Source organism: Eurytemora carolleeae, unplaced genomic scaffold (genome assembly GCF_000591075.1).
Source record: "Eurytemora carolleeae unplaced genomic scaffold, Eaff_2.0 scaffold1046, whole genome shotgun sequence".
Lineage (NCBI taxonomy): Eukaryota > Metazoa > Arthropoda > Copepoda > Calanoida > Temoridae > Eurytemora > Eurytemora carolleeae.
The window spans coordinates 20442-47615 of NW_019396932.1; the positions used below are offsets into that span (position 1 = coordinate 20442).

The 27174-nt window shown below is 31.6% G+C and overlaps 1 protein-coding gene across 5 annotated transcripts in view; it reads right to left on the reverse strand.

The window, feature by feature from the left end:
* The window catches only part of LOC111710253 (golgin subfamily B member 1), a 52768-nt gene that overhangs the window by 16487 nt on the left and 9107 nt on the right, over positions 1-27174 (reverse strand). Inside the window, exons 2-4 of one of the 5 annotated variants that reach the window (XM_023484316.1) lie at positions 26546-26610; positions 2242-2302; positions 311-419 (exon numbers count right to left, since the gene is read on the reverse strand). In XM_023484316.1, coding sequence (XP_023340084.1) covers positions 311-419; positions 2242-2302; positions 26546-26610 — 235 coding nt within the window. Of the gene's footprint in view, positions 1-310; positions 420-2241; positions 2303-8593; positions 8631-13321; positions 13423-19178; positions 19274-26545; positions 26611-27174 lie in introns of those variants that run through there. The other 4 variants (XM_023484320.1, XM_023484318.1, XM_023484319.1 and 1 more) reach the window with 4 other exon arrangements.

A 27174-nucleotide genomic window follows, 5' to 3' on the forward strand; every position in this document is an offset into this window, starting at 1 on the left:
AATAGTACATGTTAGTTTATTCTCATAGATGATCTGTCTATAACCTGACAGTCATCTTACAGTGGTAGGCAATTGTATCATTACAATGCTAACAACTTTTTAGCTTTGGTTTATATTTGAACATGGAGGAGTAGTTCAAGAAAGGAGGACATATTATCTTTGAAATAATAATAATAATAAAAACAAAGATTACTTTGTTAAAATTAAATTTTGTCTCTTTTCGGGGAACAAATTTAAATATAAAGTAAATTTTATTTTATTGATATAAACGCATGCCATTGTAGTTTATTATAAAAGACGATCTTTCTACCTGGCTGTCATGGTATGGTTTGGCAAGCAGCTGTTTATGCCTTTCCAGAATCCCTGTCTTGTCTGCAAACTCGTAGAGTTCCTCGATATCATAGTTCCTTGTATCAGTTCTAAATATATAATATATAGTTCCTTGTATCAGTTCTAAATATGCAATATATATAATATATAGTTCCTTGTATCAGTTCTAAATATACAATATATATCATATATAGTTCATTATATCAGTTCTAAATATATGAAATATATAATACATAGTTCCTTGTATCAGTTCTAAATATATAATATATAATATATAGTTCCTTGTATCAGTTTAAATATATATATATATGTTAGCTATAGCTGGCCAAACAGCTAAACTCTGATGAACCATATACTAGCTAAAGTGTCCGGCGTTATCCGTGTTATTTTTTTTAATTTTGAAAAAAAGTAATTTTTGAAGAAAAAATAGATTTTTGAAAAAAATAGATATTTGAGAAGAGCTTTATTATATAGAAGATATTAGTGTACACTATACAATGGCGGCTTTCATAGGTTTCTTTCCCACAAGCGCCAAAGCGATGGTAACACAACAACAACAAGAGCGAAAAAAGTTAATAATTGATTAAGAAAAAAAGTTCACAGATGTGTAAAAAAGCTAGAATTCGAAATAAAGAATAAAGTGAACCCTCATCAAAACTGTACCATTATGTTTAGTATAACTTTCTATTTAATAAAAGAATGATGAGAAATATATTCTAAAAGAATAAGTTTGCTGTGAATAACAAGTATGTGCAAATAAACAGAAAGACAAGTTTTTAAACAAACACAAAGATGAAAATATTGAACTTGAACGTAAACATTAATAAATATAGAAGCACTAGTCATCCTGCCTTCTTAAACATACAACACTCAGCTAGGGAACACACAAACAAACAAAACACAGAGAATAGATATAAATAGAGAGGAATTAACTTTTAAAAAATGTAAAATCGCCATGTTGTTGAATTGTAGAAAAAGTGCATGAAATGATCACTTGAACTATTTTCAACCAATTTACTAGAAAATCACGCAGTGTATATCCGAATTAAAGGGACAGACCGGCTATGTAAGGTAGTTAAACTGAGTATGCAGTGTTGTGGAAAAATTCTTTAGGATTCATTTTAGACATATAAAAGATCTGTAAATCCTGAGTTTTAGCGCAAAGTCGACGTTCAAAATCGTACTTTTGCGTGGATACGTTTTCAGAATTGTTTTTTTTTTAAATTATTAAATAACGACGACAAAAAATGGTAACAAAATCCTACAGCTTAATCTAATTAGTTGTTAAGGAACAGGTTGAGAAAATAAAAATTAACTCTTATCATCGAAAATAAGTAATCTTATTCAGTTATTAGTTTCGATAATCTCTCTTTAATCACAAAGATTTTCTGCAGATTTTTTGGAATTTTTATTAAAAAGACGACATCTGAAGAATTTGAAGAAATTTGAAAACAAATTCATGGAAAATAAGGAATTCAATATAATGATGAAAAAGGAAGCAATTTATTCTAACCTCGAATTATTGACAAATTTCTTTTGAGAAATATGTTCCTAAACATTTAATTAGTTTACAATAGAGTTTTTACTATATTTTTCGTCGTTGTTATATTTGATAATTAAGAAAAACGATTCTGAAAAGATTAGTAGCGATTAAAAGCGATTATTTTTCGCCGTAAGCCCCGTATACCCCCTTTAATTTTTCGCGAACACTCCCTTTTAAACTTTATTTTCATTATTCAAACGACTGTCTCCACAAAAATCGTTTCTGACCAAAAAAAGACAGCAACTTGAGAACCAATTACATTAAATATTTGTAGTTTCTACAATATTTAACACCCACACGCTTCTCAACACAATGCAAACAAAGCTATCTATCTATCTATCTATCTATCTATCTATCTATCTATCTACCTGTATTTGTCCAGGAACCTAAGAGCATGGTACCAGAGGTCTTCAGTCATCTTGGGTAGGTCTAAAAAATTAACAAAAATTAGATTTTTATTCTTTACTGCAGACCTGCCTTTCATAAAGTGGGATTTGTCTGATTCTGATATTTAAGAAGATATAGTAGTTTTCCAACTTGAGCAGTGTTCAGACTGATAATTGCCTCAATTGTTTCTTATAAGCAGTTATTTAAAAAAATTTTTTTTTAATTTTCCTAAAGAAGATTATTTGTATCTTTTGAATTTTTGTTAAAACAAAGCTTTTAAGGGTCTTGCTAATAATTAGACAGACGACATTACATTATATAAATTAGACAGTAGACATGACATTATATAAATTAGACAGTAGACATGACATTATATAAATTAGACAGTAGACATGACATTATATAAATTAGACAGTAGACATGACATTATATAAATTAGACAGTAGACATGACATTATATAAACTAGACAGTAGACATGACATTATATAAATTAGACAGTAGACATGACATTATATAAATTAGACAGTAGACATGACTTATATGAATTAGACAGTAGACGTGACATTGTATAAATTAGACAGTAGACATGACATTATATAAATTAGACAGTAGATATGACATTATATAAATTAGACAGTAGACATGACATTATGTAAATGAAAAGTTACTGAACATTATGTCTCAGTTATATTACGAATTAATATAATTTTCATGATTAGTTCTGTATATATCAAATACAACTTTCTTCATCTTGTCGAACTAAAACATATGTCAAACTTTATTTCGTTTCAGAAGCATTTCTGGACTGCACATTGAGGCTTTGGTAAATAAGGGATGGCATTTTTAAAAGAACTTAATTTTTTTCTGACTCTCATTCCATTTAAATGGGGTCGGCCTTCTTTAATATCGTGACCTGGTTGCAAATTTTAAAATTTGCAAGTTGCAATGCTCGATGAATGCCTAAAGATTAAGCAAGTATGCTCTATGAAAGATTAAGAAAGTATGCTCGATGAAAGATTAAGCAAGTTTGCTCGATGAAAGATTAAGCAAGTATGCTCGAAGAAAGATTAAGCAAGTATGCTTGATGAAAGATTAAGCAAGTATGCTCGATGAATTTCTAAAGATTAAGCAAGTATGCTCGAGGAATTTCTAAAGATTAAGCAAGTATGCTCTATGAATGCCTAAAGATTAAGCAAGTATGGTTGATGAATGCCTAAAGATTAAGCAAGTATGCTCGATGAAAGATTCAGCAAGTNCGATAAATGATTAAAGATTAAGCAAGTATGCTCGATAAATGCCTAAAGATTAAGCAAGTATGCTCGATAAATGCCTAAAGATTAAGCAGTATGCTCGATGAATTTCGAACGCTTCATGGCATAAAATGTTTATTAAAGTAAAATTTTATGTCTGCTTTGTAAAAAAGTTTTTTTTAAACAAAAAACTTTCAGAAATATATCTAGCTCAAAATGAAGAACCTTTTAAATATCAATGTTTCAATTTTGAAAACTAATTATTTTCAATTGTGGTGTCTTTGAAAAATTTACTTGCGCATTTCTATACTGCAGGAACACATATAGGAATTATCACAATTAAGCACTTTAAAACCTAAAAAATAAACTATTCTTTTTACATATAATAATCAAATAAAGGTTTCAAGGGGACTGTTCTAGCTAAACTTCAGACATTATCATACTAGCACGGGGGGGATCACTTGAAATTACGCGTACAGTCCCTTTAAGACCTATAGCAACAAAACTAAAAACTGGACAGTAACCTTAACCTACAAAAATTTGCCAAATTTTAATAAATTAGAAAAAGTAAATTACCCCCTATTTGAACTGTTGCCCGGATCTTGAAAACCCGTTGTTGCTAAAATATTTTTGCAGACAACCGTCTCACCCTCGACTAAGCTTTCGGTGTTCTCTGCAGTAATTTGCAGTACTCTGACCGAAGAAATAGTGGGGTTTAGTGAAGAGTGGTCTGCTAAATTCTGCTGAATTCTACTAAACACTTATACGGAAAACTTATGAAAACGGTTAAAGGTGGAGCTCTGACATTTAATACTTTTCAATTCCATAAATGGACAACCTTGCCCCCCCCCCTTATCCAACTCCCAGTTCCCTTCTACCCCCCTTCTACTCCCCTTCTACCCGACTCCTTTTGTGAAAAATTGCAAACCTCCTTAAGTTATACATTTTATACTATAACGCTCATGTACAAACTTCATACATCATATTAAAGCCCCCCTCCCCTCCCTCACAATCCGCACTTTTACAGAGGTGGGGGGGGGGGGGGGGGGGGTGGTGGTACTAACCAGTTGTTAAACAAAATAAGTCCTCTTATCTTTTTATGCATTTTTATTTGCACAATGCACATTAAGAAAAGTGTGTGAAACTAACAATACATTTCATAGAGTTTGATAATTCTGATATTATCTGTTAAGCTTCGTGTAATTTAATCATATATTTCTTACAAACCGTTTTACTGTTTTAAACGACAATTAATACCATATTTGTATTACAGGAGACATTAGTTCCAAAACTAACACTTGGCCTATTGCTAACACTGAATGTTAATAAATGGGCACACATATATTGAAAGACTGGGTTTTTGGGATCCCGGCCCATATCTAGAGTAAAAGTCGAAAATAAAAACTATAACCAACATTTTATTAAACATGACGAAGACAACAATTGAAAAAGATTCCTTCGCAGATTCGGCCCATTTCTAACACTTAGTCTTAGAAATTGGCCAAGCGTTAGTTTTGGAACTAACATCCCCTGTAATATACTTGGTGTGTTCTGTGAAAATTAACTAGTACACAGTGGTCGTCGTATATATCAATATAATGAAGACGACTCTATATTTCAATATTGATTTCTACCGAGCTTTTTAACAGCAGTATCATTTAATCATTTAAATACAGAGAAGTTGTCAATTAACAGCTTTTCTTTGTTTACTTGTAAACTTGTAATTTGAAAATGCTTGTAAAGGATCAAGCATTATTAATAATTAAATATTTATCTTTGTGTTTCCATCTAAAAACGTCTTGAAGTCAGGCAATTGTTTTCATTGTCTCTTTAGCATAACTCCGCAAATCACAGATAAAAAATAATTAAAAATAATCAATTATTTGCAATAATAAATAATGGTATCTCATGATCATTGATAATAAAGCGGGTCAATGATAGGCTGTCACTTGACAAGCTAGTCCAAGTTTCAGCGTCAATAATTAAAACCAAAATAATCAGTTTTCTATCTGTATTTAGTAGTTTTGTTTTTAATTTTTGAAATTATTACTGTAACATATAGTGACTCACCCTGTATACTGAATTTAGCATCTAGTATATTTATCCGAATGCATCCTTGCTAGATTAAAGGTCGATATTATCATATTCTTTTTAGCTCTAACTCTCAATCTTACAAAATTACAGAACGAGTGTAAAAAGGTGGGCCGAGTCCGAGGGGGGTAGGGGAAATATGATACCAGAAATTCATTTTATTTCATCTTTTAATTTCAAAATGTGACAAATCTTTAAAAACAAATTTTTTATTTAAGAATTTTATTTTTTTATGTTTTCTTTCTGTTTTTCTAACTGTTTATCTATCTGTTTATCTATTTGTTTATCTATCTGTTTATCTCTCTGATTATCTATATATTTATCTATATATTTATCTATCTGTTTATCTAACTGTTTATGTAACTGTTTATCTATCTGTTTATCTATATATTTATCTATCTGTTTATATAACTGTTTATCTATCTGATTATCTATATATTTATCTTTCTGTTTATCTATCTGTTTATCTATCTGTTTATCTATCTACTAAATAACTAATTTCTATATATTAATAAGTCCTTTATCTGTTAGTTGTTTAGCTAAGTGGTTTGTTTTATAGTTTAGTTTAAACCAAATGTGTGCACTATATTATATATAACCAGAGCTGAAAACTTTAGAATGAGATATCCTTAATCACGATCGCTTAATCTGATTATCCAATGTAAACACTTCTGATTTTTTTTCTTTATCCTCTCTTTTGGATATTTCTACTGTCTCGTTTGATAACAATTACAGATACAATGCTATATCGATTGGACTAATATCCGATTGAATTAAAGTAAGGTGTTTACAAGCCGGCATTTAAACAAATATAGATTTAATCATGTTAATATAAAATTATTTTAAACAAATATTTTGGGACTATTGTCATTTTGAACGTTAGTTTTAATAAACATTAATCCAAAACTTACGTTCGTTCAATCGATGTATAGTTCAATTGATATGACACCATCAACACCAGAAATCAAAATCGGTTTTTCAATAGTTAAAGAGTACAACTTAACATGACACGCTGATTGTTTAAAATTTTAACTTCTTTCTTGAATATCGAACGCGTTTTAAAATAAACTCGGGTTTAGTAAAACCAGGAGTTTAAGCATTAATCTTGAAATTCAGCATTCTAAAGTTTTCACATCAGGTCTAAACAAATGTTGCCAAGCGCTATAAATTCCTAATTTTCTCCCAAAAAAATAAAAGACAAGATTAAGACAATAGATTTTAACTTAAGTAAAGGACATTATACGTGCGTGGGAACACTGCGAATTTGCAATTAGATTTTTTAAAATATAATCATTAATTTTGGCAAAAAACATCGTGGAGACATGCAAATATATAAATTACACTTCTCAATTTAATACGTTATATTACAAATATTAAAATTTGGTAATTTTTGAATTGAAGGCAAATTTAAGTAAGCGTTACATAACACGAAAGTTGCAAATGAAAAAAATGTGTTTTGTGAACGTTAATAGAAATTAAGCGTCCACATACTGAGACCGGCAATTCAGTAGGACGCAATTAGATAAAAATAATGTGCCCGGGACAAGGTGGTACAAAAATGTTAATAAGAATCAGGCCACATCAGACAATTTTCGTTTTAAATTTTGCCATTTAAGTTCAAAACAAGTGTTTTTACAAGAAATTTAAAGCATCGCTCTCCTCTAAAACCCAATTATCTTTCGGTCAGCGTACTGAAGATTACTACCGTACGCAATGAAAGCTTAGTTTATGATGGAACCTTTGTCAACAAAATTTTTATGAAAATGACAATCCTAAAAAAAAGGACTAAGAATAATTGTAAACTTAATTACCAATTCAATGAAAGCTGTTGTTGTTGTTTAAGTCTCACATTTTATAAATCCCCCTGTATATAACCAAATTTACGGTTATATGGAAATTTAAGGTTTTATTTATTTTCTATTTTTTGGATCTCCCAAGCTGTATATAACAAAATTTTAAGATTTTATCAAAGTCTCCTATTTTATGAATCCTCTTGTATATAACCAAATTCAAGGATTTTTATTAAAATCTCCTATTTTATGGATCCCCCTGTATATAACCAAATTCAAGGATTTTATTAAAGTCTCCTATTTTATGAATCCTCCTATATATAACCAAATTCAAGGATTTTATTAAAATCTCCTATTTTATGGATCCCCCTGTATATAACCAAATTTAAGGATTTTATTAAAGTCTCATATTTTATAGATCCCCCTGTATATAACCAAATTTAAGGATTTTATTAAAGTCTCATATTTTATAGATCCCCCTGTATATAACCAAATTTAAGGATTTTATTAAAGTCTCCTATTTTATGAATCCTCCTGTATATAACCAAATATAAGGATTTTATTAAAGTCTCCTATTTTATGAATCCTCCTGCATATAACCAAAATTAAGGATTTTATTAAAGTCTCCTATTTTATGGATCCCCCTGTATATAACCAAATTTTAGGATTTTATTAAAGTCTCCTATTTTATAGATCCCCCTGTATATAACCAAATTTAAGGATTTCATTAAAGTCTCCTATTTTATGGATCCCCCTGTATATAACCAAATTTAAGGATTTTATTAAAGTCTCCTATTTTAAGGATCCTCATGTATGTAACCAAATTTAAGGATTTTATCAAAGTCTCATATTTTATGAATCCTCCTGTATATAACCAAATTTAAGGATTTTATTAAAGTCTCCTATTTTATGAATCCTCCTGAATAAAAGAAAATTAACAAATCATAAATTTTATATGTGGTCAAATTTTGTAGAGAAAAAATGAAAGGCTTAATTTAATCTATGTAAAATTTGTGTATTTGGATTTTTTCCCAGGTTTATTTCGCCCTTAACCCATTTTTACACCTCGTTCAATTGTGCATGAAAAAAACATCTTTCACCGTTCACGGAAAACAAAGTAATTTAAGTCTTTTTTTGTAATTTTTTTTGACAGAAATGATTCTGTTTGGATGTTGTTTAAGCTAAAATAATTAATACCAACCTAGGGTAAAACAACCCCACCCCTTGGAAGATTAAAGATGACTGAATTAGTGCTAATCTATTGAAAGATAAGCAAATTTTCAGGATATTTAATCAGGATTTTTACTGCCCTCACAGTAAATATGTACAATCAGACTTTTCCACGTTCAAGAAATATATAGACAAGGAACCGCCATATCTCATGCATCAAATCTGAGTACTGCAGCGGGAGGAGATCAAAACAAAGAATTCAGTGGCAACGCATCATTTTTGAGGGAAATGGGCCCAAGTGGCGGAAAAAGAATATATTGCAGCTGCTATTGTATTTTCCATATTGACCAGAAAGCCAAAAATCATATGTATTCACTCCAACTTGATATATTAACTTGTTTTTTGTTGGACTGTATATATTACATTAACTTTTGTGGAGGCACTGGGTTTGTTTACATTCCTTCCACAGTGCACAGTACATAATTTGCTTAAATTTGAGTTGGACGTTCTTGTATATTATTCATCGGCCACGTTCACATCATCTTCTGTACAGGGTTACCCACAAAGGATGAGATTGTACAAATAAACTGCAAGATTCTTGAAAATTATGATTACATTTTAAAATTAATTCTTAATTCCTTGAACATTTAGTTGGCAACTGTAGACGCAAGTTTAAAGTTCTGGAGAGAATCATGCATATTAGGAAATAGAAATCTGTACAGCCGTCTCTGAAGCCTCATCCCTTGTGGGTATTCCATTTATCGAGTCTTTGCCAACACAAACTCAAATTTGATTATCCCTATGCAACCTCATGTAAAAATTCAGTAAACGGGAATGGGTCGAAACCGAGATATAGATGTAGTTTTTTTTTACATAACACAAAAAGTATTGCTCTGAGACTGCTGAAATTTTCTATAGCCCTCCCTTTAGGTCTAAAACTTGGCTTTTATATTAACTGCCTGAGTCTTCAGGCACACTGCATGAATGACTAATTTTCCTGCAACAAACTAAATCTTCGTTTCGACCCACTTTCAGTTGTCAGATTTTGACAATTTTTTTTTTGGAAAACCTTTGACATAAAAAAAGGGATTGCACAAGTTTTCCAAAGATTTTTTTTGCAAATTATTTCCTAAATTTAACCTGTCAAAAGAAATTTGCACATTTTTAGTTTTTCTTAACTGCACATCAAGTTATTTAAAATTTTACAAATTTTTGTGCATATTTAAAATGGCATGATCAAGGGATTTTCAAAAAAGTATATGTTATCATTTTTTGACATTTTTTTGCAAGCATTTTTACTTTATGACTGGATTTTGCAAAAAAATCAATTTTTGCAAATTTGCATTTTTTGTAGATTATAAAAGTAGAGTATAAGAGCTTTCAAATGATGTTTATTTTGCCATATTTGGATTTAGCCCCGCCCCCCCCCCCCACGGCGTATCCTGGTTTTGAAGTATCCCAGCAGGTATAGGGTTAACAAAAGTCAGAACATAGCCCCCTCTCCACACAAATTTTGAATCTTGGTTGGTTTATATTGTTAACAATGATTTATTTGTGAATTTGTAATTTTTCCAAAATTACTCCTAACTTACTGTTAAAACGCCCAGTTTTATGTAAACTGCTCTGTAATATATAATATTGCCATTTGCGCAGTAAATAATCCCCAAAACGACTAAAATGAAGTGTTCGTTAAAACTGAATTTTTATTGAAAAGGAATTAAGTCTTTGCCACAAAGTCAAATATTCTAATTCCTATTTCTTTGCAGCATGATGGTATAAACCTCTGTTATTTAAAACTATGAATTCTGTTCAAATAGTCTATGTTTGAAATATGTTTTACATAATCAGGTTGCACAGATAGGGATGACAAACTTGTAGTTTGTGGCAAAAACTTAATTCCTTTTACAGTTTTCTTTACCAATATTCTCTACCAGAAAATATATGTTAATTCGTTTAAATAAAAAGTAGCTGGTTAAAAACATAAATTAATAAGAATACATTATAGAACACTAGATGTTTTATCTGTATTGTTATCAATCTACGGTAAAAAAGAAGAAAATTATGTTAAAATCTAATCGGCATGGAATCCAAAATATGTATTTTTTGAACTATTCTGCTTTTACAATATGACGTAATTCAATAGATAGATAGATAGATGGATAGACAGAGAGATAGATATATTGTTGACATTGTAATAGACTTGAAGAGATGACTTGTGAATATTGTACTAACTACGGAGTTCTCAAACTTCTTTACTTTAAGCTGCACAAATATATCAAGGACGTATCCAGGAATTTGTCCAGGGGGGGCTTACATTTTTTTCTTTCCAGGGGGGCTTAGCTCCCATAGCCCCCTGAAAAATATACAAGGTTACCAATAAATGATTCCATTCACCCAAGCTAGAAACCTCTATCTGTGTAACCTTCTTTTCTGAAATTTTGAAATTCGACAATTTTTTTCGGAACAGAAAATTTCGAAGTTTTCCTTATAATTTTATCTTATTATTTAACTTACAAATGGACAAAGACAATTCTGCTTTTCAAAAATATATGGAATTGAGCTGTGTAATCTTCTAATTTCAATAAACTTTGAAAAATTATTAAAACAAATTTATAGAACCAAACAGTCTTAGAGATGGCTACAAAAGCTTATACCAAGTAAAAAATGAAAAGGGAGAAGCTAACAAGTTGCTAGAAGGTTAAAATAAACTTTTCAGATGGATGTAAAAACACGAAAATCATTTATTAATTATCAATTATGCTTAAAAAAAGTCGTCATTAAAATCTCATTCTTTGTGGGTAACCCTGTACAATGTACAGTGTATATAGCAAACATACGTTGGAAGACGTTGTAAACCTGTAATCTTTATTTATTGTGTTTTATCAGAACTGGGACTTTTAAGGCTTAAGCAAGATTATCATGCTTAAAATAAATTTTATGCAATGACGTAATCTGTACAAATCTGAACATTAGTTTTAAATTCAAATCTCAACGTTTTATGTGTTAAAAATGTTTTAATCTTTGAAATTAACTGTAAACAACTACTCATTAATTTTGCAAAAATAAAATAATATTATTGATATAAATCTTTTGAACATATGTATAATATAATTACCATTATTAATATTTAAATGTGGACATATTTTAGATTTAAAGATTTTATTTTTTATTTAAAAATTGATTTTCTCTAAAAACACTTGTGCAATACAGCTTACACTGCACAAACTACTAAAAATGACTATTTGTCTGTTTTCATTTTCAAAACTTTTTATTTTTTGTAGAAATTTAAGTAGTGTATTCTGCTTTTTGTTCTTGCTGTGTTCTTTTCTGTTTTCTGTTCTGTTCTGTGTTCTGTTCTGTGTTCTGTTCTGTGTTCTGTTCTGTGTTCTGTTCTGTGTTCTGTTCTGTGTTCTGTTCTGTGTTCTGTTCCGTGTTCTGTTCCGTGTTCTGTTCTGTGTTCTGTTCTGTGTTCTGTTCTGTGTTCTGTTCTGTGTTATTTTCTTTTGTGTGTTCTTTTGTGTGTTCTGTTTTGTGTTCTTTTCTCTTTTCTTTTGTGTGTTCTTTTGTGTGTTCTGTTCTGTGTTTTGTTCTGTGTTCTGTTATATTCTTTTCTATTTTCTTTTGTGTGTTCTTTTGTGTGTTCTGTTCTGTGTACTGTTCTGTGTTCTGTTCTGTGTTCTGTTATGTTCTTTTCTCTTTTCTTTTGTGTGTTCTTTTGTGTGTTCTTTTGTGTTTTCTTTACTGTGTTCTGTTCTGTGTTCTGTTCTGCGTTCTGTTCTGCGTTCTGTTCTGTGTTCTGTTCTGTATTCTTATTCTTATTATATCATTATTTGTATTGTTTTTGTTATCTGCAAAATACATTTTGTGTCCCTATTTATCTGAATGCTTTATAATATTTTTAAAAACAAAAATCCTTTTGAGCTGGAGGTGTTTGTTCGTCAATACATGACAAGAGCATACTATGTAGAATATTATCACGCCTTATATAGTACTGTACAAAGTGTACATTGTATACCTAGATAAAATAGTATCTATAATTGTATATTGTACAATTTATATTGGACGGTATATTGTACAATTTAGATTATACAGTGTAAATTGTACAATGTAAACAGTACATATTTTACAATGTATATTTTGTACTGAACAGTCGAAAAAAATTAACAAACTTGACAAAGATGACTTAAAATTTTGAAATAAATACAATTATAAAAAAAATCAGAGTAAATTACAGTTCAAAATTGTTCATATATTAAAGTAATATCTCTGTGTTAGAGTAATATGTAAACCAAAGGCCAAGGGGTAGCGGCACTTCAAAGTTAACCCAGTCTAGAACATTTATTATGCATAATTTGAATAGCCCTTTGGATCGAGTCTGTGCATGCCAAGGTTGTATAATAAGGTTGGTTACTCTTGATGAGGTCACGGATTATAGAGACAAAAGTGACGTCATATTGGGATTTTTTATATCTATCTTAGGAGACGACATTTTCCTTTCATTGGAGCGCATCAAGAGTAACCTAACTTATTATACAACCTTGGTTCATGCAGCATTGTGTGTGTTGATCTTGCAAATAATAAAAATCCCATGAAATATGAAACTTTGAAATTTCATTATTTAAGACTTCCTTCATTGTTCATTAAAGAAAATACAATAATTTGATGGGGGAAAAGGAAAGGGAAGGAAGTGGTAGGGAAGGATAGGAAGGAAGGGAAGGAAGGGAAGGAAGGGAAGGAAGGGAAGGAAGGGAAAGATTACCTATATAACGTGCAACCCCGACTAAAACCTCAAGGAAAGCTAAAGCTGCAGCTAAACCCCTTCACTACTCACAGTTCAATTTCTACTGACGGCATTTTAACTATATACAGACATAGGTGTGCACACGGTATACAATATAGATTTATTGATACTTAGACAATATACAGACATAGGTGTGCACACGGTATACAATAAAGATTTATAGAAACTTAGACAATATACAGACATAGGTGTGCACACGGTATACAATAAAGATTTATAGAAACTTAGACAATATACAGACATAGGTGTGCACACGATATACAATATAGATTTATAGAAACTTAGACAATATACAGACATAGGTGTGCACACGGTATACAATATAGATTTATAGAAACTTAGAAAATATACAGACATAGGTGTGCACACGGTTTGCATTAATGATGAATGATGAATAATAAATGATGAATGATGAACGATGAATGATGAATGATAAATGATGAATGATGAATGATGAATGATGAATGATGAATAATGAATGATGAATGATGAATAATGAATGATGAATGATGAATGATGAATGTTAAATGATGAATGATGAATGATGAAAATGCAACTGCTTTGTTTTCTAATCCCGTTCAAGCCAACCCATCCTTTTCTAGCTCCACATGGGGTGTGCAATCTGTCTAAAAGGTAAAAGATCAACTTTCGCTAGGTTATTGAACTGTTAGAACATTCTAACGTTGTTTTCAAAATATATAAATAATATAATTGACCGAAAACCGTTCGATTTCGAAAAATCAACTGTTTACAAAAGTAATCACACCTGGATATTTATTGTCCTAAAAAAATACACTGTTCGAATTATTGGCAGGACGGTTATTATTATTATTATTCCTATTTATTACTTATGATTTAGTGAGCTAGCCAGTTAGTGGCTTCAAACGTAAACCACGGGCTACCGGTCAAATTACAGGCACTTGTATATAATATAAACTGCGAGGCCGGTCAAATTACCGGCACTGTATATAGTATAAACTGCAGGACTGGTCAAATTACCGGCACTTGTATATATAGTATAAACTGCGAGGCCGGTCAAATACCCGGCACTTGTATAAAGTATAAACTGCGAGGCCGGTCAAATTACAGGCACTTGTATATAGTATAAACTGCAGGACTGGTCAAATTACAGGCACTTGTATATAATATAAACTGCGAGGCCGGTCAAATTACAGGCACTTGTATAAAGTATAAACTGCAGGACTGGTAAAATTACAGGCACTGTATATAATATAAACTGCGAGGCCGGTCAAATTACCGGCACTGTATATAGTTTAAACTGCAGGACTGGTCAAATTACAGGCACTGTATATAGTATAAACTGCAGGGCCGGTCAAATTACCGGCACTTGTATATAGTATAAACTGCAGGGCTGGTCAAATTACAGGTGCTTATATATAGTATAAACTGCAGGGTTGGTCAAATTACAGGCACTTGTATAGGACTGGTCAAATTACAGGCACTGTATATAGTATAAACTGCAGGGCCGGTCAAATTACCGGCACTTGTATATAGTATAAACTGCAGGGCTGGTCAAATTACAGGTGCTTATATATAGTAAAAACTGCAGGGCCGGTCAAATTACAGGCACTGTATATAGTATAAAATGTAGGGCTGGTCAAATTACAGGTGCTTGTATATAGTATAAACTTCAGGGCTGGTCAAATTACAGGTGCTTGTATATAGTATAAACTGCAGGGCCGGTCAAATTACCGGCACTGTATACAGTATAAACTGCAGGGCTGGTCAAATTACAGGCACTGTATATAGTATAAACTGCAAGGCTGGTCAAATGACAGGTGCTTATATATAGTATAAACTGCAGGGCTGGTCAAATTACCGGCACTGTATATAGTATAAACTGCAGGGCCGGTCAAATTACAGGCACTGTATATAGTATAAACTGCTGGGCCGGTCAAATTACAGGCACTGTATATAGTATAAACTGCAGGGCCGGTAAAATTACAGGCACTGTAGTTAGTATAAACTGCAGAGCCGGTCAAATTACAGGCACTGTATATAGTTTAAACTGCAGGGCTGGTCAAATTACCGGCACTGTATATAGTATAACCTGCAAGGCCGGTCAAATTACAGGCACTTGTATATAGTATAAACTGCGCGTCCGGTCAAATTACCGGCACTTGTATATAGTATAAACTGCAGGGCCGGTCAAATTACAGGCACTTGTGTGTAGTATAAACTGCAGTTGGCTGTATTTAGTTATACAGAGTGTCCCATGAAATATAACGACAAATGAAGATTGTTTTTGATCTTTGAATTTGCGGCATTAGTTTTTCAAAAGTAAAATTTAAAAAAAAAATATCCCTAATCTTGGAAAATGTTCAAAGAAAATTATTTTGACGTCCAAATTCGTCATTATTATTATCATACATGGAAACCTTATAATTCGTTAATTTTATTACACAAAGATTGTCAGAAGGTAGCTATCAAAGAGGAAAGAAGATCTTTAACCCTGAACAGGCGTGGGGGGGGGGGGCGTTTGGCAACCCCCCTGTAGTTTTTTTGTCCTAGCACTCTAATTTTTGACATTATCACCCTAAAATTTTGTGACTTTTAATAAATAGTAATTTGAAGAATTTTTTGTTACAAAAATATTTTTTTAAAATTTATAGGGTAGGTACAGGGCGGAAAAAAAGTCCGGTCTATGAAAAAAAATCTAAAATAGCCTATAACTTTTTTTGCATGTAGAAACATGTGTCAATATTTGTTTAAAACAAAAAAAAAATTCTTCATTTTTTTACCCTTTTTATGAATTTTTTCTACCCTCCCTAGCACCCAAACTATTAAATTGTTTTGATCTAATTTTTTTCTTTCTTTGAGCTGCCCATGAAAAATTGGACTATGAACATGCATTTCAACCCTATACCTATTCTCCAAGGCCTTTTTCTAGGGGTGGGGGGCGTTTTTCAAATGCTATATATATTTGGACACCCTGTCTCTTCTGCAGGAGCGCCTGACTCCATAATATATATATATATTTATATCTTTATATATAGAGAGAGGAAAATTTGATTTCGTGTTTAACTTCACTGTTCAGAGTCATTTCATTTTCATTTTGTGGCAAAATGTCAAGAAAATCCTAAAAATGCTTTTTTTAACAAGATTTGTCGGGATGTTGCAAACTTTAGGTTAAGCGGGATCGGTGACATCATTGCAACTCCCCCCCCCCTTCCTATATATTTCTGGTCTAGACAGTGGAAGGAGTGGCTGAAATGTAACCCATGTATATATTTTATTCATTTCCCATTCTATGCATCTAAATAAACTGTACATTGAGAATCAGAAACTCTGGAATAGGAAGACGACTTGTATTATCAAATTATGACTTTAAATAGTCCATCAAACATAGAATCATTTCAATGAACAAGAAATATAATAAGCTTCTTGAAAATCTATTTGGTCTGTAACAACATCAAACACTGTACTTTAATTATCATACTTACAATGATGCAATGATAACCGAACTAAACTCTACACTCTACACTCTACACTCTACACTCTGATAGATTTAGAATAGAGTATATAAAAAGTTAGAGATTATGGACCACTCCACTGTTCAAGTACACAGGGCCGTTACTATGCCAAGGGACATTAGTTCCAAAACTAACACTTGGCCCATTTCTGACACTGAGAGTATGCGGTACGTCTACCATCTATTTTTCGGGTTTCATGCGGTGAATTAACTTTTATTTGTTTTATCCACAGAATGGGGACATTTCAATTCATTCTGATGGGAAGAAAAAAAGAAAAAATCTATTTCTAATTTATATACCCCCCTCCTCTACCAAATTGGTATGCACGATCATGATGAGGGTTTTAATCCAGAGATAAGTAAGATAGAACAAGAAAACCATATACAGTACTACTTCCATAGTTTTCAAGTTTAAACACATTACCAAAATGATTCTCTCTACAGCACGTTACATTACATGCGATACATTTTACAAAAATAACAATAGATACAAATTTTTTCTGTAATTTTTTTCCTAACTTTGTTATCTGTGATTTTACCACAGAATTCATGATCGATATGCAATATAAATCATTCAACTAATGCTTATTATCATATGGTCTTCATCCTTCAAAGAAACAACCCACCCCCCTCCCTCCCCATCTTACCCTTTCCGATCAATTAGCGTATAATTTGAACCATTCATTAGTCAATTCTGAATATAACAGAAAAGAAGAGGTTGTGTAGGCGAAATCAGCTTTTTGCAGTTAATTAGCGAATAAACGTACGTGAATTTAACAGACCAAATTGTCAAATAATTAAAAGTTTTATTTTATACAATGTTTTAATCTATGTCATATTCGTAAATAATAAATGATAAGATTTTTCCTTTTGTCAGACCATTTTCAAAAACAGGCTTGTAAATTTTACAGCATTTCACATTGACTAAGTATCTTGATATTTCTTTTTACGTATGTTGTAAAGTTTATACATTTAAAGATAAGAAGTAGAATGTTAACAATTGAAATTTACAGTAATATGCACCTTGTATTCAAAGTTTTTTTTTCGATTCACAGTATTTCACCCTTTTAGCATCAATCAATGCAAGAATTTAAATACGACATAATTTTAATGAAATGCTGAAATGAGTTTTATTTGATATATTGTTGTCAAAATAATTTTCTTCTAAAGAGAAGATTTCATTTTTTGACATTATTCACCTTCGCAAAAAATCAAAAATGCGAAATAATTGCAAAAATTTGTGCAATTTTTCGCGAAACTGTCGTAGATTTTTCTCAAAAATTTCGCTTCCTTTTGTAAAATTAATTTCGCGAAAAAATGAGAAATTTCGCGAAATATTTTACGAAATACGAAAGAAAATTTGTTGTTCGCTAGAAATCCTGTGACCCTCCATGCAAAAATAATTATGCCCGATTCGCAACGGTTCCCTTAAAATCACTTTATCTGATCAAAAATGTGGGAGATGTTGTCGTAATTCTAGGGTTAAAAGTGTCTAATTCTAGGGTTAAAAGTGTCTAATTCTAGGGTTAAAAGTGTCTAATTCTGATAATTGTGACATCGTAGTTCCTTTACATTTTGATTTGACACACAAGTATGAGAAAAAAATTATAAATTTACAATATTTATGTTGTTATTAATAGCTCTTCATTATCAAGAGTTATACACGATTAAAAACATTTGAAATTTCGTCTTAACGTGCACTTGTATTAGTTTGACGTGCGTTTACTTTAAGCAATAAAAACTCAACTACACCGTAATTACATTATTATTTTGTTACATTTCTGTAATTTCGTCGGAAAGTTTACAAAGAAGGTTATCAGCAAACACTCATAAATTAAAGGACCTTCGAGAACTTTATCTTGAAGTTTCAAAGATTTGCACAACTTACGATATAATTTTTATTTTCTACAACACTATGTGTTTGCTTTTGGCCTTTTTTAACACCGTTTTAAGATTTGTTTGCATTAAACTTTTTTGTAAAATATAAAACGAAAAAGAAAAAGTGTCAATAAAGATATTTTACATTGCGATACACGTTTTTCAGAAAAAAAATATTGCTTTAGCAGAGCGTTTTTATTGACAATAAATGCTCCAAAAACTTTGAAGAATTGCGGAGGCACCAAAAGAAAAAACAATTAGATTTTCCCGAATTTTTGCCAATTTTATGAAACTAGTTCTTTACATTGCCTAGGATCATAAAAACACTTTCAGATTTTTAAATTCACAAAACACACCAAAAAACGTTAAACCATCGGTTCAGAACCGAAAAATTTCACACAACGAAGAAAGATTTGATTAGATTTTTCGTCGAATTTTAGTTACCTTTTATAGTTCTATGAGAGCAAGTTAGATTTCTTGGTTCTGATATTTAGCTTTAGGATATGATATTAATTCATTAGTTGACCATTTTTATTCATTTCTCTTAAAATTTTAATAGAATTATTACAACTTCTCCTACTCCTACTCCTACTCCTACTCCTGTACACGTGTCAAGAGAACGTGGACTGCTATGCGTTTACAGTATAAGGGAAGGAAAGCTACTAAACAGTAAAATAGATTTATTGAAAGGTTTCTCGTGCACTCTTTCCTCCTTACACGACACACAGTCTAATGCAATTTTAACACACACAATTAGGAACAATAATTATATTCAATGTTAAGTGTAATATCTATATATAATTTTCTTGTCTGTTTGTCTGTCCGGTTGTATCCAGTAAACATCAAAACGGTCGGCCTCACATGACCCCAGGGAATGTTAAAATATGGTTTATTAAGTGAAAAAACAAAATCTAGAGAAAAATTTTATTAATGAATTTAATTTGTTTAGAAATCTTGCAATGTTGACAGAAAAATCTGCAAAACTTGCAGTTTTACAATTACAAAGAAAAAATGGCCGCTTGAAAAGCAACATTTAAACGCTAAAATTGTTGATAAAAAGAGGCGTGCACCACCCTCAGGGGCGGATACAGGGGGGACATTACCCCCCCCCCCTGAATTTGGAATTTTTTATTCCTATTTTCAGAATAGCTTCTCAATAGCATGCTTAAGGGAAAGAAACCCTAGTGCAAAACAGGAAAAATATCTGTCTTAATAAACTTTATTGTGTGAAAAGTTAAAAATCTAGTTTTTTAGTCTTTAGTCATTAATTTTGACTCTTTTTGAGTCTTTTAAGTCAAAAAAATGTTCGCCTGCGCTACGATTTTTTGTTCCTAATTATGAATTTTTTTGTTCCTAAAAAATCTTGCCCCCCCCCCTCACTTAAATCCTGTATCCGACCCTGACCGCTCTATACCCCAAGTATAAGATACAGAGTGTCCCATCTCATATTAGATTATCTCCAAGCTTTAACGCTAAAATAAAACCTTAATACTCGGAAAAACTAGTAATTTCCGCAAGAAAGTTCTTATATTAGCCTTATTCAATTTTTCAAAATGATTCTTTTTTCTTAAATTTTCTGATTAGTCCCGAAAATCGTAATTTAGACCCATTGACGATCTAATATGATGTGGGACACTGTACGTGAACACTGTACAGCTTACAATTTACACTAAATTAGGTAAGGACGTTGAAACAAAATACCCATTGAGTTTTTTTAAACGGAAAAAGTATGCATTCAGGCAGTGTGTGGCCCAGCCTTAAACCTAAAGCTAGGAGAAAGAATTGAACAGTTTCTGACCGATTCTTTTGAGTTATGATTAAAAAATAAAACAAAACTTAATTACAGGGTTACCCACAAAGGATGAAACTTCAAAGACAGAATTTATTTAATTCATTTCCTTGTAGGCCAAAACTGGCTTATTTATTTGCTTAATCATTTGAAAACCATCAAAATACTCAATTGAGAGCAAAAACCAAAAATCGTCATATTTTCAGAGTTTTGGGTCGTCTTTACAGTCTCGTCCTTTGTGGGTAACCCTGTATGTGTCGTTAACTTTGAAACAATCTCAGCAGTGTTTTATATCGCCATTTAGACATTAAATGAATATTGTTAAGCACACTATTAAAGATCATATTTCAAGGTCAAAGGATTTATTATACAATGTAGACTTTTTGCTTCAGCAGAGGAGTGCAATTGTTATAAAATAATAAAGCTAAACTCCTAATCTGAAATTCCTTTTATTTTTTTGAATTAAAAATTCCTCTTACATTAACCAATTCCATAATAAACTCTTTCTCCCAGTATTCTATCTCTTAAATACTGTTTACCTGAGGGTTTCATTACTTTACTTTAAAATTAGGCACAATTTTTTTTCGAGTCCCAAAAGTCAAATGCCTCGTAAGGATTTCTGATTTAAAAAAGCATCTTAACTTACTCGTTCAATGATTTCTCTCTCTCTAAAAAGAAGCCAGTTCTCTCTGGGCGGAATTTGTAAACAAGAATAGATGCATCAGTGTTCGTTTAGTATCTGAGGAAGTTAAAAGCATTGACAATTTTGATGATTCACATAATAATTTCCTATGACCAGAATATTTCATTGATTTTTTATGTAAAAGATGGATCCCATGTCTTGTCTTGTACGTGTTTACGTTACCGCCCAGAGACAGTAAACTGCAGTACAAAAAATGCGCAGACGTCTGAAATAACTTTCCTTGCATTACATCCTTGGTTTATCCCAAACTTCCTTGTTATATTTCTGTTGTGACGCATATATCTGCTATGAAATATTTATCATTCCTATATACGGAAGGAAAAGTGTGTTCCTAAGCATGGATATATAAAGTTACATATGTACACTAGCCCATAATAGTATAGATCGGTAGATAGAAGCATACATATAAGCGGGCCGTGGTTCCTAAGGTACCAGAGTTGTTCTCCGACAATTCACTAACAACATTATTTTGCAAGGAAGCGGATCGGACAAGCTTGGATGTAGAATAGTTGTGGTTGGCCTTCTAGTCCTCACCAAACTGTTAAGTTAAATGATTATGGCAATTTTAAATTGACTTTTATAAAACTTTCACCATTACTAACCGATAAACCCCCCAGCTGCAAAGGATCGGTCACCACGTTCCAAGCAGTGATGCGTCCTCGGACTCGGATATTCAATTTATAATTACATCATTTCTGAAGGTCAGAAATTAGCATCGTCCCCCATGCATTCAAGCACTTAAATTTCACCTAATGCTTTAGAATGCATGACATGCTTTAAGTTAACTTTAGAAAGAAATTGATACCTCGCGCGCCACAAACGCTAATTTCATTAATTCTAATATTTTTGTAACCTGAATATGGTGTAAACTTTTGATATCTCATATTGATCTAGCAGTATTTTTAGTTATAGTGAAGTGAAGTTTAAAACAAAAAATAAATTCCTGCAGGGCTAAATCTATACTTATATTAGCATTGTAATATTGTCATATTGTAATAAAACTAAATTAAGGCTGCTTGAAATATGACGTTAATCTCATAAAGCCCAGATAAAATCTAAAAATGATTAACACAAGCACAGGAAAAAGTAAGCTGACTGTTAATTATCAGATATTTTTTTTAATGTTACTTGTCAACGCTTATAAATTAAATTTTCAGTTATCGTATCCCTGCCCCCCCCCCTCTCCCTATCTCTCTATGTCCGTCCACTCAAATTCCTTTATTCCCATTCCTTCGCCCTTAAATACTTATGAATGCAGTGACTCCGTTAGTAACAGAGTCATAGGATTAGAAGTTATACGTCATCAGGCTTCCTTCCTTCCCTTCCTTCCCTTCCTTCCCTTCCTTCCCTTCCTTCCCTTCCTTCCCTTCAATTTTTATCAATGTTTAAAAGAAAAGACTTCAATATATATCTGGTATCTATCACTATGAGAAAAATGTTAAAATGAATGAAATCAATGCCTTTCAGTTTCTTGCTAATATTGTGAGCATAGTATTCTAGATCAAAGTCAGGCCAGACTCTTATATTTAATTGTTTAGTGAATATTTTTTTTTACAAATCTGATTTCTTCAGAAAACAGATAAATCCATAATGTATATAGGTCTGGGCATGTTTGGACTTTTCTTAAAATCCTTCGTTAACAACAGGTTAGCGGTCAGCCTTAACAGTTTTCCATTTGCTATTAACTAAAAACTGAACAATTTCAGTTTAGTTTAGAATTATTTTCGTTCGTCCCGCATCCTTCTATTAACTTTTAACAAATTACAGTTCGTAAGCGGAACGTTGCCCAGTTTTATTATAGGTTCCTGTTTCTATGGAAAGCTAATCTACTAGCGCTGTGGTTATGACATTTTAAACTATATTCCAGAAGGAACTTTCTGGAAAATTCGGTATTTGTAAAATTCGTTTTTGGGAAAGTTGCTTCGCGTTTGAAAAAAAAATGAAAAAGGTTAATATTTTTGAAGTTTTCTTATCTAAAGATTAGTAAACCTAATGAACAAACAAATTTTTAGTTAAACCAAAATTTAAAATGCTATTGTGTACGTTTAAAGGTCTAGTATTTTCTGGAAATAATCTGCCTTGAGTAATGAGATTAGTAAACTTTGTTTTTCTGGGAATATAAAGATAAGAGGTATTAGGTATCTAATCATCAGTGTTACCTGTCAACACTCTTACTTACTTTTTTCTTAAAAAATTTAACTTTAAACTAAGCAAAGAATGCGCAAAATAAATCAAAGAATATAAAATATTACTTTTACCACTCTTGTCACTTGCGCGGATTTTTAGTGATTTTTTTGAAAAATAAGATTTTCGTAATTTATCGAACAAAATATCATTTATAAGTAAAAACATTTTATCTAATATTTTTATATTAATTATGTTAAGTATTGTATCAACCTTAAACTGTAATGTATGAATTAACATTTATTATAATGCCATATTACTGAAAATATTGTTATGTTATGAAAAGAACCACTCAAAGGCAGGGGCGTACGAGGGCATTTTGTTTATGGGGGGCACAATTTGCTACATTTTGGATGTTACTAACCTTATAGAGTTTAAAAATTATTCCTTTGCTTGAAAAACTAACTTTTTAACTTTATAAATTTATCACTTAACTCCATCACAGCTAACTAAATCAATAATCACAGCATCATTAAAAATTATATTTTCACTAATAAACGAAATTTCTTCTGAAATTTTTAGATAGAATTTACTCAATCTACATATTCACCAACTCTTTTAAGCTACAATTTTCTGGGACTTGCTTGCAAAAACATTTCAATGATTTTCTCAGTAGAGAGCTCAGACAGCCTTTTAGGATGTAAAGCTATAAGTGCAAGATTGTTAAGTCTGCTCTCCGTCATAGTACATCTTGTGTAATGAAGTATTCTCTTACTATATGAATAAAAAATGTAATATTTAAAGGTACTTTGATTTTAGAAAGTTCCTGTGCATGGTAGTGTCAAATATTTTAAATGAATTTATAGTTTTCATCAAGTTCATCTATCTATCTCATATTGAAGTTAGATCATTAGTCTCAAAATCCTATCTTACACTCTTCCTAAATTTACACACTTCCTCTTAAACATTCCAATCTTACACACTTCCTAGCTTACATTCTTCCTATCTTACACATTTCCTATCTTACACATTTCCTATCTTACACACTTCCTATCTTACACACTTCATATCTTACGCACTTCCTATCTTACACATTTCCTATCTTACACACTTCCTATCTTACACTCTTCCTATCTTACGAATTTCCTATCTTACGCATTTCCTATCTTACACACTTCCTATCTTACACACTGCCTATCGTACACACTTACTATCTTACACACTACCTATCATACACACTTCCTATCTTACACTCTTCCTATCTTACAAATTTCCTATCTTACGCATTTCCTATCCTACACATTTCCTATCTTACACACTGCCTATCGTACACACTTACTATCTTACACACTACCTATCATACACACTTCCTATCTTATACACTTCCTATCTTACACATTTCCTATCTTACACACTTCCTATCTTACACACTTACTATCTTACACATTTCCTGTCTTACACACTACCTATCTTACACGCTTCCTCTCAATTTATCAAATGGTTTACTTTCCCTCCTGCATCCTTTACCTCCATGCCCCGCCTTCCAAAAACGGAGTAAAAAGATTGCTGTTTGATATATTTTCTTGTTTATTTTAGAAGTATGAACAGACGTAGGACCGAAGGTGTGCTGGAAAGAGCTGAAGGGAAAAGTTTGATAAAAAGGGAAAAGAAACTGATAAATGTCAAAGCTTATCTCTGCAGAATGTTCACATGTTCTTGGGGGGAGGGGGGATACAATTTTTTATTACTCTAATACTTATACCTCCCCTCCTCATCCCATTTTACAGTTCACCTAAAGAACAGCTTTTTACTACCCTTCATGAATTTTTGGGTGACATTTTCCCTGAGTAAATCATAATTCTATCTCATGGGGATTTGGGAGAAGGGAAATGTGATAAACCTCTCATAATATTCTGCAGATCGTGTGCAAATATATATAAAGGGATTGTTAGCAATTTTTCAAATTGAGAGAACCTCCTCATAACTATAATAGAATGCACGTTTTTTTCAAACTATAATAGAATGCACGGTTTTTTTTTCAAAATTAAAGTCAAGATTTTTAAGCAAAAATAAATTAGGTACTTAAAGGAGTAAAGGCTGAAGATAACTCAATTTTGCGCAAAATCGGCGCTACGACATCTGCTCTATTTCCATTTGCTCTATGGTCATTTGCTCTATGGCCATTTGCTCTATCAAGTCATTTGCTCTATACGTCATTTGCTCTATACGTCATTTGCTCTATATTCAATCAGCTCTATGACTAAACACGTCATTTGCTCTATAACATAAAAATACACTATAAAATAGCTTTTATTGGAATTCCTGAGCGTAACTTGACTATGAAATGCGGGAATTTTTTTTGGAAAATTCGCAAATTGCAGTTTTCATCAGTTCTTCAAAGTCCATCATGCCTGGAACAAATGTACTCCAACAAATGCATCTCTATGGTGCATTTTTGATGGTTTTCTAAGAGAAGAAGGTCTGGTGCATCAAAAAGTTCATGACGCTAGGGTAAATGTTGTGGATCCTCTTGCTCCTGGTTCTGCTAGGAAACAATACCCAAAGAACAAGGAAATGTTAATATTTAACTTGGTCTCACAATAGGCACAAATACCAGACAAACAAAACTATCTCCAGGAAGTTGGCGGAATAATGAAACTGTAGGAAGAATTGTAAAATGTAAAATTATAAAAATATTGTTTTAATATGATTAGATATTTATATAAATATGTTTATAGAGCAAATGACGTGTTATGTCATAGATCAATTGACGTATAGAGCAGATGAAATATAGAGCAAACGTCGTGATCTATGAGCTATAGAGCAAATGCTTAATAAAGCAAATGGCCATAGAGCAAATGACCATAGAGCAAATGGAAATAGAGCAGATGTCGTAGCGCCGATTTTGCGCAAAATTGAGTTATCTTCAGCCTTTACTCCTTTAAATACCTAATTTATTTTTGCTTAAAAATCTTGACTTTAATTTTGAAAAAACCGTGAATTCTATTATAGTTTGAAAAAAACGTGCATTCTATTATAGTTTGAAAAAAACGTGCATTCTATCATAATGATGACTTATAGATTTTATTTTGTTATTGCTTGTTACACGGCAAAGAGTATCTTTTGTCAATTGTTCATGACAATTTTATATATTTTTAGATTATTTTGACTATCCCTTTAAACTATGTTTCTGACCTTCTTCAGTGTGCTCGACGCTAAAAATATCTTTCCAGTTCCAGCTGGAGGAAACTGTACAACTTCTACACAAAACAGAAATTTTTTGCCAATTTTATTATTATTTAGATTAATTTTTGGGAAACTATTAAAAAAATATTATTTTTTAAAACTTCAATGTAAGTTTCTCTACGGCGAAACTTATGCAACTGAATTAAGAAAACTTTAACAAATAATTTTTAAAGAGTTTTAAGTCAGTATTAAAGTCTCATCTTTTGCGGTTGATCCTGTACTTCAAATCCATGTTAAAGTTTATGTTTATTAAATGCAAAAAGTTGCAATATCTATAGACAGTCGATAAACTTATGACGTGAAATAGGTCTGATGAGCGCGCACCGAACATTTATTGTGTTTTATGTTCATTGGACAATTTAAAATCAATAATTTTGTGAAATACGTTTTGCTCAAAAAAAAATTTAAAAAATACTAAAATACACGGTTACCCATAGAGGATTAGATTTTAATTTCTAATATTTACGATTTCTTGAAACTGTAAACTTGTTTTTTTATTTGTCAAATCGTTAAATAAGTAATTAGATTACTATATCTAGGGCAGAATACATAGGTTAACCTTGAGATAGTCTCGTTTA